The 17,447-nt window shown below is 53.4% G+C and overlaps 1 protein-coding gene and 1 non-coding gene across 7 annotated transcripts in view; one reads left to right on the forward strand and one right to left on the reverse strand.

Annotated features, from left to right (window-relative positions):
- Pnpla1 (patatin like phospholipase domain containing 1) overlaps positions 1-17,447 on the reverse strand; it is a 35,472-nt gene that overhangs the window by 7,930 nt on the left and 10,095 nt on the right. For 5 of the 6 annotated variants that reach the window (XM_063238982.1, XM_063238984.1, XM_003473684.5 and 2 more), the window contains exons 2-8: positions 11,844-12,076; positions 10,327-10,392; positions 9,660-9,869; positions 8,900-8,960; positions 3,126-3,689; positions 1,665-1,743; positions 54-179 (exon numbers count right to left, since the gene is read on the reverse strand). In XM_063238982.1, the coding sequence (XP_063095052.1) occupies positions 54-179; positions 1,665-1,743; positions 3,126-3,689; positions 8,900-8,960; positions 9,660-9,869; positions 10,327-10,392; positions 11,844-12,076 (1,339 nt within the window). The remainder of the gene's footprint in view (positions 1-53; positions 180-1,664; positions 1,744-3,125; positions 3,690-8,899; positions 8,961-9,659; positions 9,870-10,326; positions 10,393-11,843; positions 12,077-17,447) is intronic. The other variant, XM_063238985.1, reaches the window with a different exon arrangement.
- Positions 4,881-4,983, forward strand: LOC111758028 (U6 spliceosomal RNA). Its single transcript, XR_002792269.1, has one exon. It is a non-coding gene; the product is annotated as a U6 spliceosomal RNA (small nuclear RNA).

Here is a 17,447-nt window from a genome sequence, read left to right on the forward strand (position 1 = left end):
CAGCACTGGACGCTGTCACTCTGCTGGGGACTTAGGAAGCATCGTGGACTCACTGCGCCTTGCCACTCGGTTTCCTGGGCCGAGGTTGTCTGGGGAAGCCTTTCCGGGAGCTGCCTGTCTTTTGTTTGTTCCTCTTGAGCGCCTTGGTAGTCCGGTTCAAGTCTGCAGCGGGGCTCTCCCTGTGCAAAGAGATGACGCAGGGGCTTCCTCAGTGGCCTGTCCTGTGTCTGTCACCGTGGGCTCCTGGGCCCACCCGGCAGGCAGGCGCCCAGGGCCACCAGAGTCCCCGCTGTGGGACCGACCATCAGGGAGGATTCATCTCAGCGACATCACACAGACCTGTCATCCGAAACCCGAACTTTCATTCAGGTCCATGCAGATGCAAAAAAGTTTAACTTTTGTGAAATTCATGCCTCCTTTATGCCTAAGCCTGAAATGACTAAATGTACACAAATTATCTAAAAATTTTATACATAAATTAGATGCAATATGGGAAGTAGGCAGGTACATTTCAAGAAATGTGCTGTGGTATGGATGCAGACATCAAAAGTAAGAATGTCTCAGGCCCCATTCTCCCCTCCTGCAGCTGTGGCCAGAGGGGTCACTACCAGAGTGTTCCAGAGAGAGGGGGGCAGCTACATGGAGGGTGGAGGCAGAAATACCCCAGAGTGACCCTGTGGCCTTCCACTGGCTCATCCAATGGGCATCCAGCAAGGGTGCCTGGTGTGTGGTCCCCAAGAATGTTTTTTAAAAAACACAAAACAGGGCCAGAGACTTAGCTCAGTGATTCAAGGGATTGCCTGCTAAGCACAGTAATGAGTTCGATCCCCAGTACCAAAAACAAAACAAAACAAAACAAAAAACCCAAAACAAAACAAACAAGCAACCAGCATCCCAAGGCCTGTCCTAACTGCTGCAAAGATAACAGAGTACATGGCATCCTGGTTCTCAAACACTTCTGTTTGCAAACAATCCAGTTCTCAAACAAGAGTACGTGACAAAATTTTGCTTCTGTTGACAAACTCCACATCAGGTGACAAAGACATCCACGGTCACTTTCCCCAAAATTGTAAAACAAATTAAGTTCATAAACCGAGGCACCAGGGCATATGTTACACAGCCTGGACAACTGATGCATATGATGAAGGAGATTTTCTGGGTGATTCACTATGGATATTGGGGCCTTCACGTGCAAATAAGAGGCCACTTGAGGTAGGCAGCCCTGGGAGAGGGGCCAGCTGGAGAGAAGTGAATTCACATCACGCAGGGGCCTGGATGAGGCTGTTTGCTAGCCCCCTCTAACTGTGGTCACACTAGACAGTAAAATACAGGTGTGGAGGTGTGCACATCTCCCCACAGCACCCCAAGGAGGTGCATTTTTGGCAGGGCAGGAGGGAAACGAAGAGAGTGGCCTTAGCTGTGTGAACCGGCTCATGCTCACTGATTGCCCTCATCGGGAAGAGGAAAGGGCTGGACTGAGAGCTGTAAAGGGGTGGACTGTACTCACACATAAGCTAGAGAGGACCTTGGCTCTCCTAGCACAGCGGAAGGGTGGAATGCATCACCTGGCTGCACCCCTGTAGCCCCGACCAAAGGAAAGGAGTATGCCCCCAGGCTGGGGGTGTAATCCCCACACACATGGTCCCCACCGAAGAGAAGCTTACATCACGTTGGACTTGCTGGCAGTTTCCTTCACGTTAGTCAGAGCCGGGGCACTTTTGGGATTTGAAGAGGTGAGGAGAGCTACAGCAAAGAGAGCACAAAGAGAGGAGACATGAGCGAGATGGGATGGGGTACTGGGTCATTTGCGAAGTAACAAGCGAGGGGTGAGGCGCTGCTGAGGCACTGTGGGAGGTTCTCAGCCTCGGTACTGTTGCCATTAGCATTAGATAACTCATTCTTTATTAGGGACACCTCTCGTGCACTGTAGGATACTCAGCAGCACCCCGGCCTCCACCCACAAGGCAACTACAGAAATCTCCAGAGTTCTTCATCCAAGAAGCTCCACCCAGCACAAGCGAGGACCCCCCAGGGTGGCACAGATGTGAGGTGACAAAGAAATGCCTTGCACTGAGCGGCATCTCCAGCCCTTCTGAGTTTTGGAGAGGGTCTCTCTAAGTGGCCCAGGCTGGGCCAGATCTTGCAATTTTCCTGCCATGGTCTCCAAGGGGATCTGGATGTGCCAACACACCCACCTTTGACTTGTTTGTTAGCTCTTAATGTCCTTGTGTTTTGTCTTATTGGGATTAAAAGAATCAAAATAAACCTATTGCAGAGAAAGGGGGTCACCTTAGACTGGAGCCACACCTCCAAAGATGGGCCCTTGCTGCTCTGCAGTGTCTGCCATGGAATCTGGGGCAGGGGCCACGAGGCAGTCTGGCTTCAGGATGCCCTTGGAGCCCTCTCCCCCGCCTCTCTTCCTCCTGATGTTCTCACACTTTCCTACTCTCCACCTGAAAATCTAGACAGAATCTGAAATGTCTATTCTGCATCCCATCTAATCCCACAAACCACAGTTCATCAACATCCCGGCCATTTAAACTCACCTGTCACCCTACCCCCACCCAGCCAAAAGCCTTTCCGTCCCCCAGAGAGGAGGGGCTGACTATGAACACGCTCAACACTGCTGTTGTTAGATACAGCCACTCAAAATGTGTGTTTTGGAGTCAGTACCCAGGCTGGAGAGAGCTCCTGGGAGTAAGGAATAAGAACGGCTCATCTTGGCAGCACCCAGAGTGATGTTTCTCAAACTATTTGTAGTGAAGAAACAGTTTTTTAAAAATATACAGGCCACCAGGGACGATGGTGCATGCCTGTAATCCAAACACTCGGGAGGCTGAGGCAGGAGGATCGTTGCAAGTTTGAGACCAGCTGGGGCTACCAAGTGAGCTCAAGGCCAGCCTGAACTGCACAGTGAGACCCAGAGGGCTTGGGGCTTAGTAGACCTCTGGGTAGGCCCCGAGAACTGTCATTGCCAATCTCCCCAAAGGATTTGCTGCCGTGGGGTCAGTACGCTTCAAATGTCAACCGCGCTGCCCCCTTGTGGTAGCCCGCGGTTATAGCAGGCAGGCCGCTAAGGTTCAAGGCTATCAGCAGAGCTCTGGAGAAAGCAGAAAGGTCAATACCTTGGAGCTGCTCTGGGCCCAGCATCTCCACAGGGGGCCGAGCTGGTGACCCTGAAGGACAGTGTCGGAATGACATTGGAGGAACAGGGCCAGCTGAAGGTCTTGCAGATGCAAATGTGTGGAGTAGGACTCTAGATGGCTGCACCTGCTGCCAGGGTGACACACGTGGATTCCCAGGGAGTGCGACAGGCAGCGATGAGCCAGGTGTTGAGCTGCAGGTGAGGCGCCCAGGTGCCAAGTCACTTGAAAAACGTGGCAGTGATGCAGCTGGTGGCTGAGCAGGTGACGGCTTGAGTGAAGAGACAGGCAAGGCGACAGGTGACTCCACGGGCCCCTCAGGCATGGGTTCGAGCGTCTGCACAGGTGGGGACACAGGTGGGTAGCTGTCCCTCCCGGCCTGCTGGATGTGGAGTGGAGCAGGCTCCTCCAGCCGGGCCCAGGACCTCCGAGGACACAGCTGGCCGTACTCGGGGAACTTGGGGCCCAGGGCCAGCTGGATCTGGGAGTACACCTCCACCCTTGGGAAGATCACTCTCCTGGAGGGAGAATCCAGGTACACAGCATCTGGGGAAGACAGCAGCATGGTCACCGTGGTCCCTGACCCTCCGCCTCCCCTGACAGCCTGGTGCTACAAAAACGGCTTCCCAAGTTGGGCCCTCACTTTTCCTCCTTCATGTTACGGTGACAAACGTGATTGTTCCTGGACCTTATTCATTCATTTATTTATTAGGCTTTTGACTGGTGCATGTCAGTATACAGAATAACGAGATGTGCGGCGGTGCCCTGGCAGAGGCCCACCACATCTTTTGATAATTCTCATTCCCGTTACCCCCACTTCCCCATCACTAAAGACCACCTTCTAGTTCCCTGTCCTCTCTCCTCTGCCTTCATGGGCTCCTGGATGCTCAGCACTCGCTGGTCACCACGGGAAGGTAGGCATTGCCTGCGGGAATACCCTAGAGAACACTAAGAAATCAACTGCGGCTTTCAGTTAGTAACAGGGTGTAAACACCCATTCATTCACTGTGTGGTGCTGGGTGCCGTATTATGCATGCACTGTGCCACCGCACCTAATAAAGTGGGGCGTTAATAACGGGTGGGAAGAGCACAGGAACTCCCCGTCCTATTTCACAATTTTTCTATAAATCTAGAACTATTATTAAAAACAAAGCTTACTAAAGATCTGGCAGGGAAAATGGGGAAAGCATTAAATAGACACGCAGTCAAAGAACATTTAAGCAAATGACAAGATGTTCAAAATCATTAGGCATTATGGAAATGCAAATTAAACACCTGATAACCTAACTACTGCATGCTGTTAGCATGGCTAGCATTGAAAGACTCACCATACCAAGTGCTGGTGAGAATGTAGGGACACTGAACCTCTCATCTGATACTGGTGGGAATGTAAAATGTCACGTGACTTTGAGAACCCATTTGGCAGTTTCTTAAAAAGTCACACCTGTATTCTGGTGATGAACCCAGATGAACAGAAAATCCTGAGGAGCAAGGCACACACCCGTGTTCATGGCAGCATCAATCACAGTGGCCCCCAAGGTGAAAACAGACTGAGTGTCCACAGACAGATGAATGAAGAAAGAAAATACAGCATGTACACACAGCCTTAAACAGGAAGAGAAATGCTATCCCAGTCTACAGCATGGATGAGCTCGAGCACACCATGAGCAGCAGAGCATCAAACACTGTTTGCCTCTACTTCTGCAAGATGTCTCAAGTAGCCAAAGCTGCAGGACAGTGCTCTCTGGGCAGCACATACACTAAGATGGGAACCACACAAAGGTCAGCACGGTCCCTGCACAAGGGTGATGTGCATATCCATGAAGCAGTCCTTAGCAACCATGAAGAAGGAGAGATTTGACTCATTTGTAGGAAACTGGATGGTGCTTGTGGTATCCGGACAACTGGTGATCAGCTTGTAAAGCCCAGCTGGACGGAATCAGTGTGCCGCTGGGTGTGGAGGGCCCACCTGCGGACTGCTGCCCACAGCATGAAAAGGAGAAGTGGAGGAAGGAGTCGTGATGGCTCTCCTGCTGCTGTGGGGTCATCTGGAGGAGACTGTCGAGCTCCTTTCCTGATATGAATTCAGCCGTTCTCATCATCAGAGCTCGGGACCTCATTTTGTCACTGAGAAGGGCTGGGGTTCACTTTGGGGGAGCTCTGGTCCGTACTTTGAGCATCGCTTCCTCCAGAGGGGAAGATGTGTGCTGCTCAGTCTCCAGGAGAAGCTTGTCACGCTGGCTTCCTGGTATGAACTCGGCTGTTCTCATCAGAGGAGCTCAGGTCCTCGCTGTCGCTGAGGCTGTGGTACTTTTCGGGGGAGCCCTGGTCCTTACCGTAAGCATCACTTCCTGGCTGCAGTGCAAATCCCTCCGCCTGCTGGCTCAGCTCCTCCATCCCACTGGCGCAGACTTTCTAGCTTCCACTGCTAACCTTTGGATGTTCCCAGCACAGATCCTCGATGCAGACTTACATGAGACATTGTCGTGGGCTCTTGGCCTCCAGCTGGACTCGTGAGGGGCATTGCTATAGGTTCTAGGTCTTCAGCTGAACTTGTGCAGTGCATCGCCATGGGATCCAGGTCCTCAGCTGGGTTCTTTGGGTCAGTAATGTGTGGGCAGATCTCCTGCATGTTTTGGTATGTGGCTCTTTGGGTGACTGCTATAAAATCTCTGTCCTGTATTAAATTGTTTTCCTGCAAACCCCTGACTATCACACAGCTTCAGACCATCACGCTAAGTGACATAATAAGTCAGATACGGAAGGTTAAACGTCACGTGGTTTCTCTTCTATGAGAAACCCAAAGGATAATAATTTAAATAGCAAAATAAATGACAAATGCTAAGAAACACGGAAAGGGGCTTCAGTGGTGAAGGGGATCTGGGAATGGGGGAGACAGGGAGAGGACAGGGAAGTGAAGAGGATCAAGGAGCAGCGACTCTTTGCTAGGCATCATCGATATCTACAAGAAAATAATTAAATGGGAAAACCCTCGTGGAAACAGAGCAGAAGGCTGGTTACCAGCAGCAGGAAGAGGACACGTGGATTGCTGGGGCCAAAGTTCCAGGTCTGTGAGCTGAAAACATTCCCGAGTTCTGTTGCACAACTGTATGGACACAGCCAACACTACTGAGCTGCACACTCACAAGAGGTAAAGGCAGTCGTGTGCTGTCGTGGGTGCTGCTGTTGTTCATCACAATTAAAACACGCGTGTACGGAAGTAAACTATACATGCACCGCACGGTCCAGCTATTCTGCTGCTAGGCAGGAACCAAGGGTCTGCGTGAAGCCCCCGGCATCCGCTCTCAGCAGCCCTGTTCCTCGGGCCCGGGCCTGGCCGAGCCCACCCCGGAGCCCAGGCGAGGCCGCGGCACAGAGGAGCCGCCGCGGTGTCATGCAACCGAACGGGAGGCGAGAAAGGGACAGGTGGGAAGCCACCGATTCGGACAAACCTCAGGAAAACTATGCAGGGCCAAAGGATCAGATCAAAGCCTTTCACGCTGCAAGACTGCATTCACCCAGAGCTCGGCAGGACGCAAATTAATCCAGGGTGACAGGAAGCAGATGGGAGCTTGCTTGGAAATGAGGGGGCGATGGAAGGAACGCGGGGATGATGGATCACGCCTGTTGTGTGCGTGTGTGTGTGTGTGTGTGCGTGTGTGTGTGTGTGCGCGTGTGCATGTGTGAAAGGGAGACGGGGAGGAAGGGGGTGGGGACAGGGATGGGGGGGTCGTGGTCTCAGGAGGCCCAGCCTCCTACCAGCGCCTGCTCGCGGACCACGCCGCACACCTGCGTGGATTTCACCAACGCCAGCCAGTGGTGCCTCTCCGCTGGCGGGGGTGCTGCCTGGCAGCAGGAAATAATTAGGGTAACATCTTTCGGGGGGGGGGGGTGGTACAGCTTCCTACTCGAGGTGACCCCACCGGAAAGCAGTCAGGCTGCTGGCAGGCGGAGGTTAAGAACCCGGTCGGCGGGCACCAACCTTAGTTGCCCGGGTCCAGTTTGAGGCTCCTGCCCACAAGCGGGGCTAGAGGGAGATCCGCTCCCCGCACCCCTGGGAGGACTGCACTGGGGGCGCCCTGTGTGCAGGACTAATGCGCACGCTTGCAGTCAGGGGTTGGAGACCCCTCGGAGCCCAGTCCTGGCTAAGGTGCGTGCCCCTAGGGGGTGCAGGTGCGGTGAGAGACGGAGGAAGCTGAGGCCCATTTCCCACCCCCTCCCCAGGGCTTGAGAGCCTGGGGCAGGGAAGCAATCGCCTCCAAATCCAACTCTCAATCCCCCCTTTTTTTGGCAGTGCTGGTGATGGAACCCAGGGCTCTGCGCAAGCTCGAAGCAAACGCTCTATCCCTTAGCTACATCCCCAGCACCCCAAATCCAAGCTTCAGATCAGGAAATCTACATCCCAAACCCGCAGCACCCACCGCGCCTGATCCCCACGCTGGGGAGCCGCCTGTCTCCCCCTCCCCCGGCTCCACCCGTTCCTCTCAGGGCACAGTGCTTTGGACACTTGGGGCTCTGTTCACAGCTGCCACCTGCGTGGATGTGGAGGAGGTGGGTGGGGCTGTCACCAAGGTGGGGCAGGACACGCTGGCCCTGCTTAGAGGCCCTCAGGAGGGGCCCCCCTGAACTGCTGGTAAGATTTTGGATCTTTGCTCCTCTAATCCTCCAAGTAATGCTCTGAGGTGGATTCTGTTTTTAGGCCCCCTTTTACAGATGAGGAAACCGAGGCATCAGGAGACTAATCCCTACCCCAAACACCCGGCCACTGGGGGGAGAGGACCCAGAAAAAGGAAGGAAGACAGAATAAGGGGGCTGGCGAAAGCAGGAAGCAGTTCTAAAGAAGGAAAACAAAGAGCGAGTGTGTCCCAGGAGGAAAATTCTGGTCACCCTTTAACCTTATTTCCCGAGTGTTGCTGAAGCCACACACACAGACCGTTCTCAGAAGCATCCCTTGTAACAGAGAATATTCAGAGACTCAGGGGCATGATGAGATCTAGGGCAACTGTGATGGAATATTACAGAGCTGTGAAAAACCATACGGCAACAGGGCAAATCTTCAGAGACAGCACAAGGTAAGTGCACTTAGATCTAGGAGTCGCTTTGTCTGAAACTGTGTTCTGTCTAAGGAGCTAATTCTAAAGATGGAAAAGGCCAGGTATGGTGGCACCTGTCTGTAATCCCGGCACTTGGAAGGCTGAGGCAGGAGGATCGCCACAAGTTCTAGGTCAGCCTGGACTACGTAGCAAGACCCTGCCTCAAAAAAAAAAAAAAAAAAAAAAACCCACATAAATAAATGAGATGGAAAAGCTCTTTTCATTTCTCTTAAGAAAGATATTTGCCACGGGCTTCATGGAGCCGGAGTGTTTCATATGCGCCCTTGGGGTCATTCTGCCCTCATAAAGCCCAAAGGGGAGAGGACACAGATACAGGGATCCCCTTCCCAAACCTGCATGGGCCAAGGGCTCCTCTCTCTGATTGGTTGACTAATATGTCGCTCAAAGTCCTGCACAAATACAAACTACTCACATGGCTTTCTGGGAAAGACAATGAAATGGGAGGAAAATGAGATTCCGGGCTGAGATTTGAGCTGTGAATTTCCTCAGGACAGATTTAAATCCACGCATACGGCCACTGTTAGGCACTTGTCCCGGTTTCCAGAGGCCTGGCCCCCAAGTGTGAAGGACTCTGTCCTGAGCCTGTACGCCCCTCTTGGTTCCTCTCCCCACCCCCCTCCCCTGGAAGCCCCAGGCACTTACTCAGCCGCTTCAGGTAGTCGACCGCGTCCTCGTAGCCTCGGTAGTAGTAATTTTGTAGGATCTGGGGGTGCAGAAAACAACCAAGCTGGGTGACAGAGAGTGTCAGCCCCCTTCCCACCCAGAGCGCAGCTCTTGAACTGTATTTGATGGACTTCTCAAAATGTACCCGTCCAGGGTCCTATTGCTTGCTCGCTGCTGCGGACTGGGGAGCGATTCCTGATAAGATCCCAGTGATGCTGTGTTAGCTAACACCGAACATAGCGTGTTCCGTCCTCAGCACCCTCTGGGTGCTCATGGGAGAACTGGAGAAGATGCATTTGACTGTGGGAAGAATTTGGGGTCTGGGTTCAAATCCCAGTACTACTGCTTATGGGCTACATAGCTGTCCTACTCACAACCTCAGTTTCTTCATCTGTAAAATGGGGGCAGCAGTAGTACGTGCTCATGGGGTGCCAGAGGACCGCATTAGACTTTGCCCACAAAGCCTGCAGGCCGTATTTTGCTGCTGCCCTGTGTTGGTCCCTTGTCTGTTGAAACAGAAGCAGTTGGGTACCATTCCCGTTTGTGGTTCTGACATCAACCTGTTTTACAAATGGGAAACTGAGGCTGGGAGAGCTCAGGGGACTTGTTCGAGGTCACCTAGCTGGTGAGCAGCAAGGCCAGATCACCAGCCTAAGAGCAAGTGTCAGGGGTCACCGGAGGGGAGAAAACACCGATGGAATTCGATCCCTGCCATCTCCCCAGCAGCCCTGCCTCTCACCACCAGGTCCGGGGGTAGCAGGGCGTGGACCATGCGGGTGATGTTCTCCAAGGAGAACTGGAAGGAGTAGTTGAACATGCGGAAGTCGTTGAAGATGGCCGGACAGTCCCGGGGACAGATGTCCTGCTGCCCACTGAAGGTGGAGATGGTGATGGAGTCTGTCCAGAAGGCGCAGGGCTGCATGCTGGTGAAGCCCCCGTCGATGTACCTCTGGGGATGCAGGGCGAGGAGGGTCAGCAGCAGCCGGGGCTCACCCCACTCGGGGGCCTGGCAAGGGCCTGGAGGAACAGAACCTCCACCCCCTCCCAGACCTACCGGACCAGAACCCAGGTGATCTTATGAGACCCCGAGTGACTCAGGGACACATGAAAGATGGCCTTGAAGGTCCCCATCCCTTGAGATTCCAGGTCTCCACTTTCCAGGGTCATAGTTCATGCTCCGTGGAGCTTGGGGAAATCTGAGAAGCTGCGTAATAGGTTGGAGAGCCCAGAGAAGCTTGCCCAGGAGCCCCCACCTCGGGAATCCTGAGCAGAAAAATATTGAAACGTCCCAGCTCTAGGTCCTCACTGCACTTTGAGACCATCCCTCTGCTCGCCCAGACGTGGGTCCCAGGGCCCCTGAGGTGTCCCCAGCTCCCAGCTCACCCCAAAACACCAAGGTCACTCACCACGCCACGGTATGTTGGGGGGATGAAGCCACAGTACACGGGAACGAAGCAGCTGCAGTACAGGGCCTGGAGGACAACAGGATTGGGGGTCACTGGGGGGTCGTTTGCCACTGCTGCCCCACCCCACCATCCCGATGTCCTTCAGCCAAGGTGAAGCCGCCAGACTGGAGCCTCCAGTTCCATTTTTGGCCTGGTCCCAAGGAGCCCAGGAGCTTGGGAAGCTTCCTGGTCAAAAGGGACCTGATGCAAAGGAAGAGGTGGCCTCTGTGTCTTTAGGGGTCTCCGGATCCAGTGGGATTCAGTGGTCATTAATTGTGTCTGTCTTGGGCCAGGCCCTGGACCCAAAGAAGGGTGAGATGGCCACATTTGGGAATGCAGCGGGAATAAGGAGGTGACAGGGCTTTGATGGAAGTGAGCATGGGCACTAGGGGTGAGGGGGGAGGTGATGAGGGGAGCGTCCTGGCTGGGGGGCCTGGGGTTGCTCCCAGCAGGTGTGGTGCGGTAGACAGGCCGGAAGGAACCCCAGGCAGAGTGGGTGTGGCACAAAAGGGGTTCTAGTTTCTATCTAAAATGTCCAAGTCCTCCTGTATTTGGAAGGTGATCAAATCATGGGGTGATGTAGTCCTCAGTGGATTCACCCACTAGTGAGGGCAGCCTCTGAGTGTGCAGTGAGAAGGCGGGGCCTGGATGGGGGCGGGGTCTCCTGGAGGCGGGTCCCAGAGGGCGTGGCCTGGAGGACACGCCTCCTTCCCCCTCTCTGGCGCTCTCTACCTCCCCCCGCCCCCTGCAGTGGTGTGAGCTCTGTCCTGCCAGCCCCAGCCTTCCCGCCAAGAAGCCCACTGACTGGGCTGAAGCTTCTCTTCCTCCACTTTGTGGGTGTCGCGCATTGTGTCTCGCACAGGAAAGTGACTTAAGACAGAAGGTTTGGGCCTGCTGTGGGCTTGGTGAATTGCACTGGCCCCGCTGGACAGCGAGGTGAGATGGGGCTGGGGAGCCAAGGCGGTGGCCGTGGCCGTGGAGAGTGGGGCCTAACGACCTGGGGGGACATGGGGGGTCAGCACCGGTGCACCTCCAGCCCCAGGACCAGACCAGTGTGGGCGGTGTGGACAGAATGTTAAAGGCCCGCAGCTGGAGGAGGGGAAAAGTGGGATGGGCGGAAGAGCGGCAGCTTCACGAAGCCCTTGTTCTAGAAACAAACACATTGGGGCACCATCAGCTATGGATTGGTGACTTTATCTCTACGCATGAGCTGCGCTCGCAGGACAGCGCAAGGCCCACAGGGCGTGGATGTCTCCGCGCGATAACCATCTCTGTGATGACCGGATTATTTGGAGGGAGGACCTGGCACAAACTGGGAATCATTCAGGAGGGCCCGAGCTGCAGCCCAGGCTGGGAGGACCGTCGAGGCTCCTGGGGACCCTGCAAGCCACACCCAGGCCTCTGCGGGCAGCACTGAGGTGTGGAGAAAGGAGGGCTGCGGTGAGGGGGGTGCCCTCCCAGCGCCCCAGGATCCTTGCCTCGATGAGCTCTTCCTTGGACGTGAACTCGGACACCACCACGCTCTCGCCGTCCTCGAAGCGCGTGAGGCCCACGTGCAGCCGCCCCGTGGTGACCTTGTAGGAGTCCTCCGGCAGCGTGCGGTACAGAAACTCCCGCATCATCCGCACCATCCTGCAGGACGGCGAGAAGGGTCCCAGGAAGTACTTCTTCACCTCGGCCAGGCCCAAGTTCAGCATGCGCAGGTACTCTTCTGCGGGGGGGCAGAGTGGGGGCAGAGTGGGGGTGGTCACCACGGGCCAGGGCTCGGCAGCAGCTAAGGGGACTTCCCCATCTCATCCTGTGTCCTGAAGGTCTCAGGGAAGGACCTGCCACCTTGCACCTGAACACAGCCAGGCCCAGAAGGAGGAAGTCACTGTCTCGTGAGGGTCCACAGCTGGGCAACGGCTGAGCTGGACCCAGGTGTCCTAGTCCCTGACCGCGAGTTGCTACACGACAAAAACTTTCATACTGACAGCTAAAGGAACCATTTCTCACTCCAAAATAGCTTTCTCCAGCTTCTTGTCCCACCTGAGTATCTACTCCAGACTATATTCATTAGAGGTCTTCTGTGAGATTTCTATTAAAAATATGGATAGTGAATGCCTGTAATCCTAGCTCTTACGGGAGGCTGAGGCAGGAGGATTGCAAGCTTAAGCCCAGACTGGGTGACTGTCTCAAAATAAAAAATAAAAAAGGACTAGGGATACAGCTCAGTGCAAAGACCCTGTGTTCCATCCCCAGCACAGAAACAAATAGTTGAAAGACATTATCAAGCGACACCCTGGGAAATTGATTCAGTGACCAGGAGGCAGGTGAATTGTCTTTCCTGTGTGGCCCAAGATACAGGCTGGGAGGGAGGAGCCAGGTGCTGAGTCCCTTCCTCCACCCAGACCCAGGATCCCACCTGTGATGTGTGGGCTGTAAGCTCAGTGAGAAAAGCCTTATGCTAAATTCTCACAAGATGCGGTACAGTAGGCATTTATCACGGTACTTTCCTAGGATCACCTAGTTAGTAGATAGATTGAGGTTTACCCTGGAACCTGTAGAAGACCATCAGGGCAGCTTTCCTTGAATGCGGAACAATTACCCCCGAGTTAGCTAAACCCACCGCTGTCTCCGTGTACTGATAGGTACAGAGCTGGCTGGGCCATTTCCTTCCCCCTTCAGTTGGCTTAAGCAGTGTAACTAGGGCCGGCTGAAGTGGGGATGTGTGATCTCTGAAGCCAGTCACAGCTTTCTGTTTCCTCACTTCATGTCTGCCTGTAAATGGTTGAGCCCAGCAGAACAGCAGAGCCACATAGCACCAGGAATGTCAGCAGGGTTCGAGCCTCAAGATGAGAGGCTATGAGTCCCCAGGGCACAAAAGTTTACATATCAGACACTGACTCTGCAGCCTCCTAAACATTCAAATGCCCGATTGAGTGATGCAGGTTGGTCTTTGTGCGTTCCCTTCTCTCTGCAGAGGTGCTTTCTGGCCTCCTAGCTAAGCCTGGCTCACAGACGCCATTCTCGACTTTTTTTTTTTTTTTTTTTTTTTTTTAATCGGTACCGAGGATCGAACTCACGACTGCCTGCTTGCAGGGCAGGTTCTTATGCCGCTGAGCTAAATCCCCAGCCCCACAGACGCCATTCTCACCGTCACTCAGCCTCGAGAGCCTCTCCCTTCTGCATGAGTTAATAAATTCTGGCTGAGGCCCTGGGCCAAGGCCTTTGTCTAGTGAATCTTCACCCCAGTCAGAGTTAGGACCCCTTGGCTACCCGTAACTATGAATAGGTTTTAGTGTCTCTATTCTCACCGTGGGTTGTACTGGGGGTGGCAGATTGTGATGAACTTGCCAGGATTCCAATAATGTTTCCATGGGACCACAAATATAAACTTCCCAGACCGGAAGGAGGATGGGAAAATCTAAATACAATATTTGGATTACAATAGAAACCCACATTGCTTCTACAACACTTAAACTGCCTCCTGCTGATCGCTGCTAATTCCTGCCCTGAGCAGGCATCTTGGAAAAAGCAGAATGGAAGTAACTCTGAAAAGGACAGCTACATTTTGGAAGCAAATATATATATTTCTTGGTGGTGGGAGTTGAACTGTCTGCTTCATACATGCTAACCGTGGCTCTGCAACTGAGCTACAGCTCCAGCCCTTAAACAAATATTTGCTCATAAAGCATCCTACATGCATGAACTTTCTTCAGGAAGGCAGCGTCTTGAGGTAGTAATAGCTACTTGGGAGGCTGCGCAGTTGTGAGTTCTCTGTCTCTGGAGGTAACCAAGGAGAGATTGGACAAGTTCCTTTGTTAGCTTATTTGAGGATTCTATATGGGAAGGAAGGGTGCAGAGTCTTCCCACTATGTCTTGCAATATAAACAGTGTGATCAAAATATGCAGTGAATGTTTATATTTTAAAAATTACATAAAATTACGTTCTCTCCTCAAAATACTCCCCCTTGATTCAAATACATTTATCCCGTCTTTCCTGCCACTTTCTAAAGCTGTTCTGGAAGTCCTCTTTTGTGAGTGTCTTTATGAGGCGCGATAAAAGAACACAGCAATTGTGACTGACATGTGCCATGTAATGGAAAAGAAGCCTCCTCAAAACATGACACCAGGTCCTCACCCACCTTGTCCCCTGGATCCGGCACCATGTGGCTCCTCCCCAAAGTCAAAATGACTGCGAGATGACAATGTTTTGAATCAATTCAGGAAGCTGAGGCAGCCAGGACAGAGCAACTAAAGTTACTGAAGAGGGCTTTCAGGGCTCCTGTAGAAGGACATCATACCTAGGAAGCCATCAGCGTCTCTCTCCTATTCACAGAGCAGCCAGGGCACAGAGAGGTTAAGCAGTTCACCCCAAATCACACCCCGAGGTGAGGAGGAACCAAACCAGGACTACTCTCTTCACAGATTCTGGCAAGGGGCAAACGAGAGTGAAACGGAGGCAGAGTGAAGCTCAGTGCCTTCCCGAGCTCCCACAGCCAGGCAGCGGTTTTCCTCACTGGAAACCCTGCCCTTGAGAAATTTCCCCAAGTATCAGACCGAGCGGAGGAGGGAGAGATTGAGGGAGCCGGTTGCTATGGTGACGGCCTCCTCCACGCTGGCTCAGAATCTGACCTGCCTCTGTGTGGCAGGTTCCCACCTGCGTTAGGGACCATCTCAGCTGTCACCCTCTTCAGGAGAGGCACCCGGGAGGGGAGGCCCTGCGGTGTTAGGGCCCTGCCCAGGCCAGTACAGGCAGCATCTCACTCCAGGAGAGCAGCAGGCAGCTCTGGAGCAGGTTATGAATCAGCCGGGTGCTTGCATACCGGGGTATTGGGTCGTAGAGGTCTGACTTGTAGGACCGGTCGGCACAGGGAGAGGAGCCAGAATGGGGACTCGTTCTTTCTGGAATCCTTAATGAGCAGCCCGCAGCCCTGCAAAGGTCAATGACCTTCCCCTGCGGCTTCGCAGCGAGCCAGACTCCGGACTCCGTGTCTACACCGCCTGATCCCATGCAGACACCATCGGGATGGTGGGAGGAAATTTGTTCTTGTCACACAAAGCACGTATACTCTTTGTAGATAAAAATAGTTTTTAACAGTGAAGACAAGTGAAAAGGAAAGCCGTGTCTTGGAATTCCTCTTGCAGAGGTCAGCTCTGACTTCTTAGACGTCCATTCTGTTATCTTTGTTCTTATGTACAGGGACTCACACTACCCACATCAACTGCGCTTCTTTGTGGGCCTATTGTGCCTTCTCTCACCAAAAACCAATATGTATTCATAATGTCTTTTTTTTTTTTTGTCTTTTTGAGACAGGGTCTCCTGTGCAGTTCAGGCTGGCCTTGAGCTCATTGTGTAACCCAGGCTGGTCTTGAACTCGCAACAATCCTCCTGCCTCAGCCTCCCGAGTGCTGGGATTGCAGGAATGAGCCACCATGCCCGCCATAATGTAATTTTAAAAGAAGCCAGAGAAGCTGTTGTGCGGTTATATCGTTACTTATGTTGTCACTTTTTTTTTTCAATCGGGGATTGAACTCACGACCGCCTGCTTGCAGGCAGGTGCTTATGCCACTGAGCTAACTCCCCAGCCCCTATATCGTTACTTATGGAGAAGGTCCCCAGTCGGGTTTGCCTAAATTAGTTTATTTCTTTTGTTGTGGCTGTTTGCTTGCCTGCTTTCCTCAGTCCTGCCTATGACCTTAATTACTTCGTCTAGAATAAATTCCTCGGACTGGGAATGCCGGGTCAGAGGTATTTAAAACCTCTAATTCTTACTGTCCCTGGGGAGGATGGGGGACAGAGGAGGGGCCGGGACAGTGGAACGGAGTGAACTTGCACAGGGCTCTCTGGGCGTCATCCACATCCCCTCTGCAGTCCTGTGGCCAGGCTGGGTGGGGCGGGCTGTGTGATTTCTCCCCATCTGGTCCTTGGTTTAAAATTCTTTCTCATTGGTTCCTGGAACCGCAAACCGAAGGATGCTTCTGTCTCGGCCTCTTCTTGCTTCTGTTGTGTGTGTGTGTCTGTCTGTCTGTCTTCAGTCTGCCTGCCTGCCTGTCTGCCTCTCTTTCCTGTTCTCTCCTTTCCGGCCCTCTTTTCTCAGCCAAGGGGTCAAAACAAATCTCCATGAGTGTCAGCGTCAGGGCCAGGAGGCGGACACACTCACCTACTTCTGGACCCTTCTGGGTACTCCGCTGCACCATCTCTCATTCCAAGGTCTCCTACAGTGTGGGCCGCTGGCCCCGGGACACAGGGTGCCACCCTGATCCCAGCGAGGTGGCTCCAGGTCAGGAATCTAATCAGCAGGTCCCACCCCAGCCACAGAAGAGATTCTCTGAGGCCAGCACCGCGTGGTCCTCCCTGTCCTTCTTGACACCCTGTCGCCAGACGCTGCCTGTACAGATCCCTTCCGAAACCGTCCCTGTAGGCCAGCGCCCCTCTGCTCACGGAGCCTCCTGTGACCTTTGGTAAAAGCGCAGTGTTGGAGGCCACATCACCGCAGCGGGTGGACCAGCAAGAGAATGACCCCTGTTCATTTGTGTCCTCAGCTCAGTAGGTTGCATCATGCAAGAACTTCAGCAGACAGATAAGGCATTTTGATCTAGGACGAGGAGGTTTTGACAGTTACTTGAAGCCGTCGCTCCAAACCACTCGGGACTGTTCGTTCTTTTCCGCTGCTTGGGAAAACATCACCACGTATTGTCTGGGTTACCGCTGGTCAGTTCAGTAGCTCCTCCCCCTCAGTCCCTCCACCTGTGACAGTGGAATTCCAAAGGGCTCTACGTTTTTGACTTTTTAAACTACATGCCCACAGTAAGGCTTGATTCTAGTGCTGGTGATTCCTGTGGGATAGAGAATGCAGCTGCAGATGTTTCTCTCAGGAGGAGGGGTGATGATCCCTGGAGCAGGGAGGAGCACCCCATTTCACAGTAGTGGGGGCATATTTGACAGCATACTATCCTCCCTCGTCAACCCCGGGAGACCCTAAGGCTTAGAAAGCAGGGGTGAAGGATGCTAGAAAACTCATTGGAGGAGAAAAGAGGGGCAGTCTGTGTATTATGTATGAGTTGATGACTGTCCCTCTCGCAGGGATGCTGGGTGT

Source organism: Cavia porcellus, unplaced genomic scaffold (assembly GCF_034190915.1).
Source record: "Cavia porcellus strain 051 isolate PalLab524CR breed Dunkin Hartley unplaced genomic scaffold, mCavPor4.1 scaffold_28, whole genome shotgun sequence".
In the NCBI taxonomy this organism is placed as follows: Eukaryota; Metazoa; Chordata; class Mammalia; order Rodentia; family Caviidae; genus Cavia; species Cavia porcellus.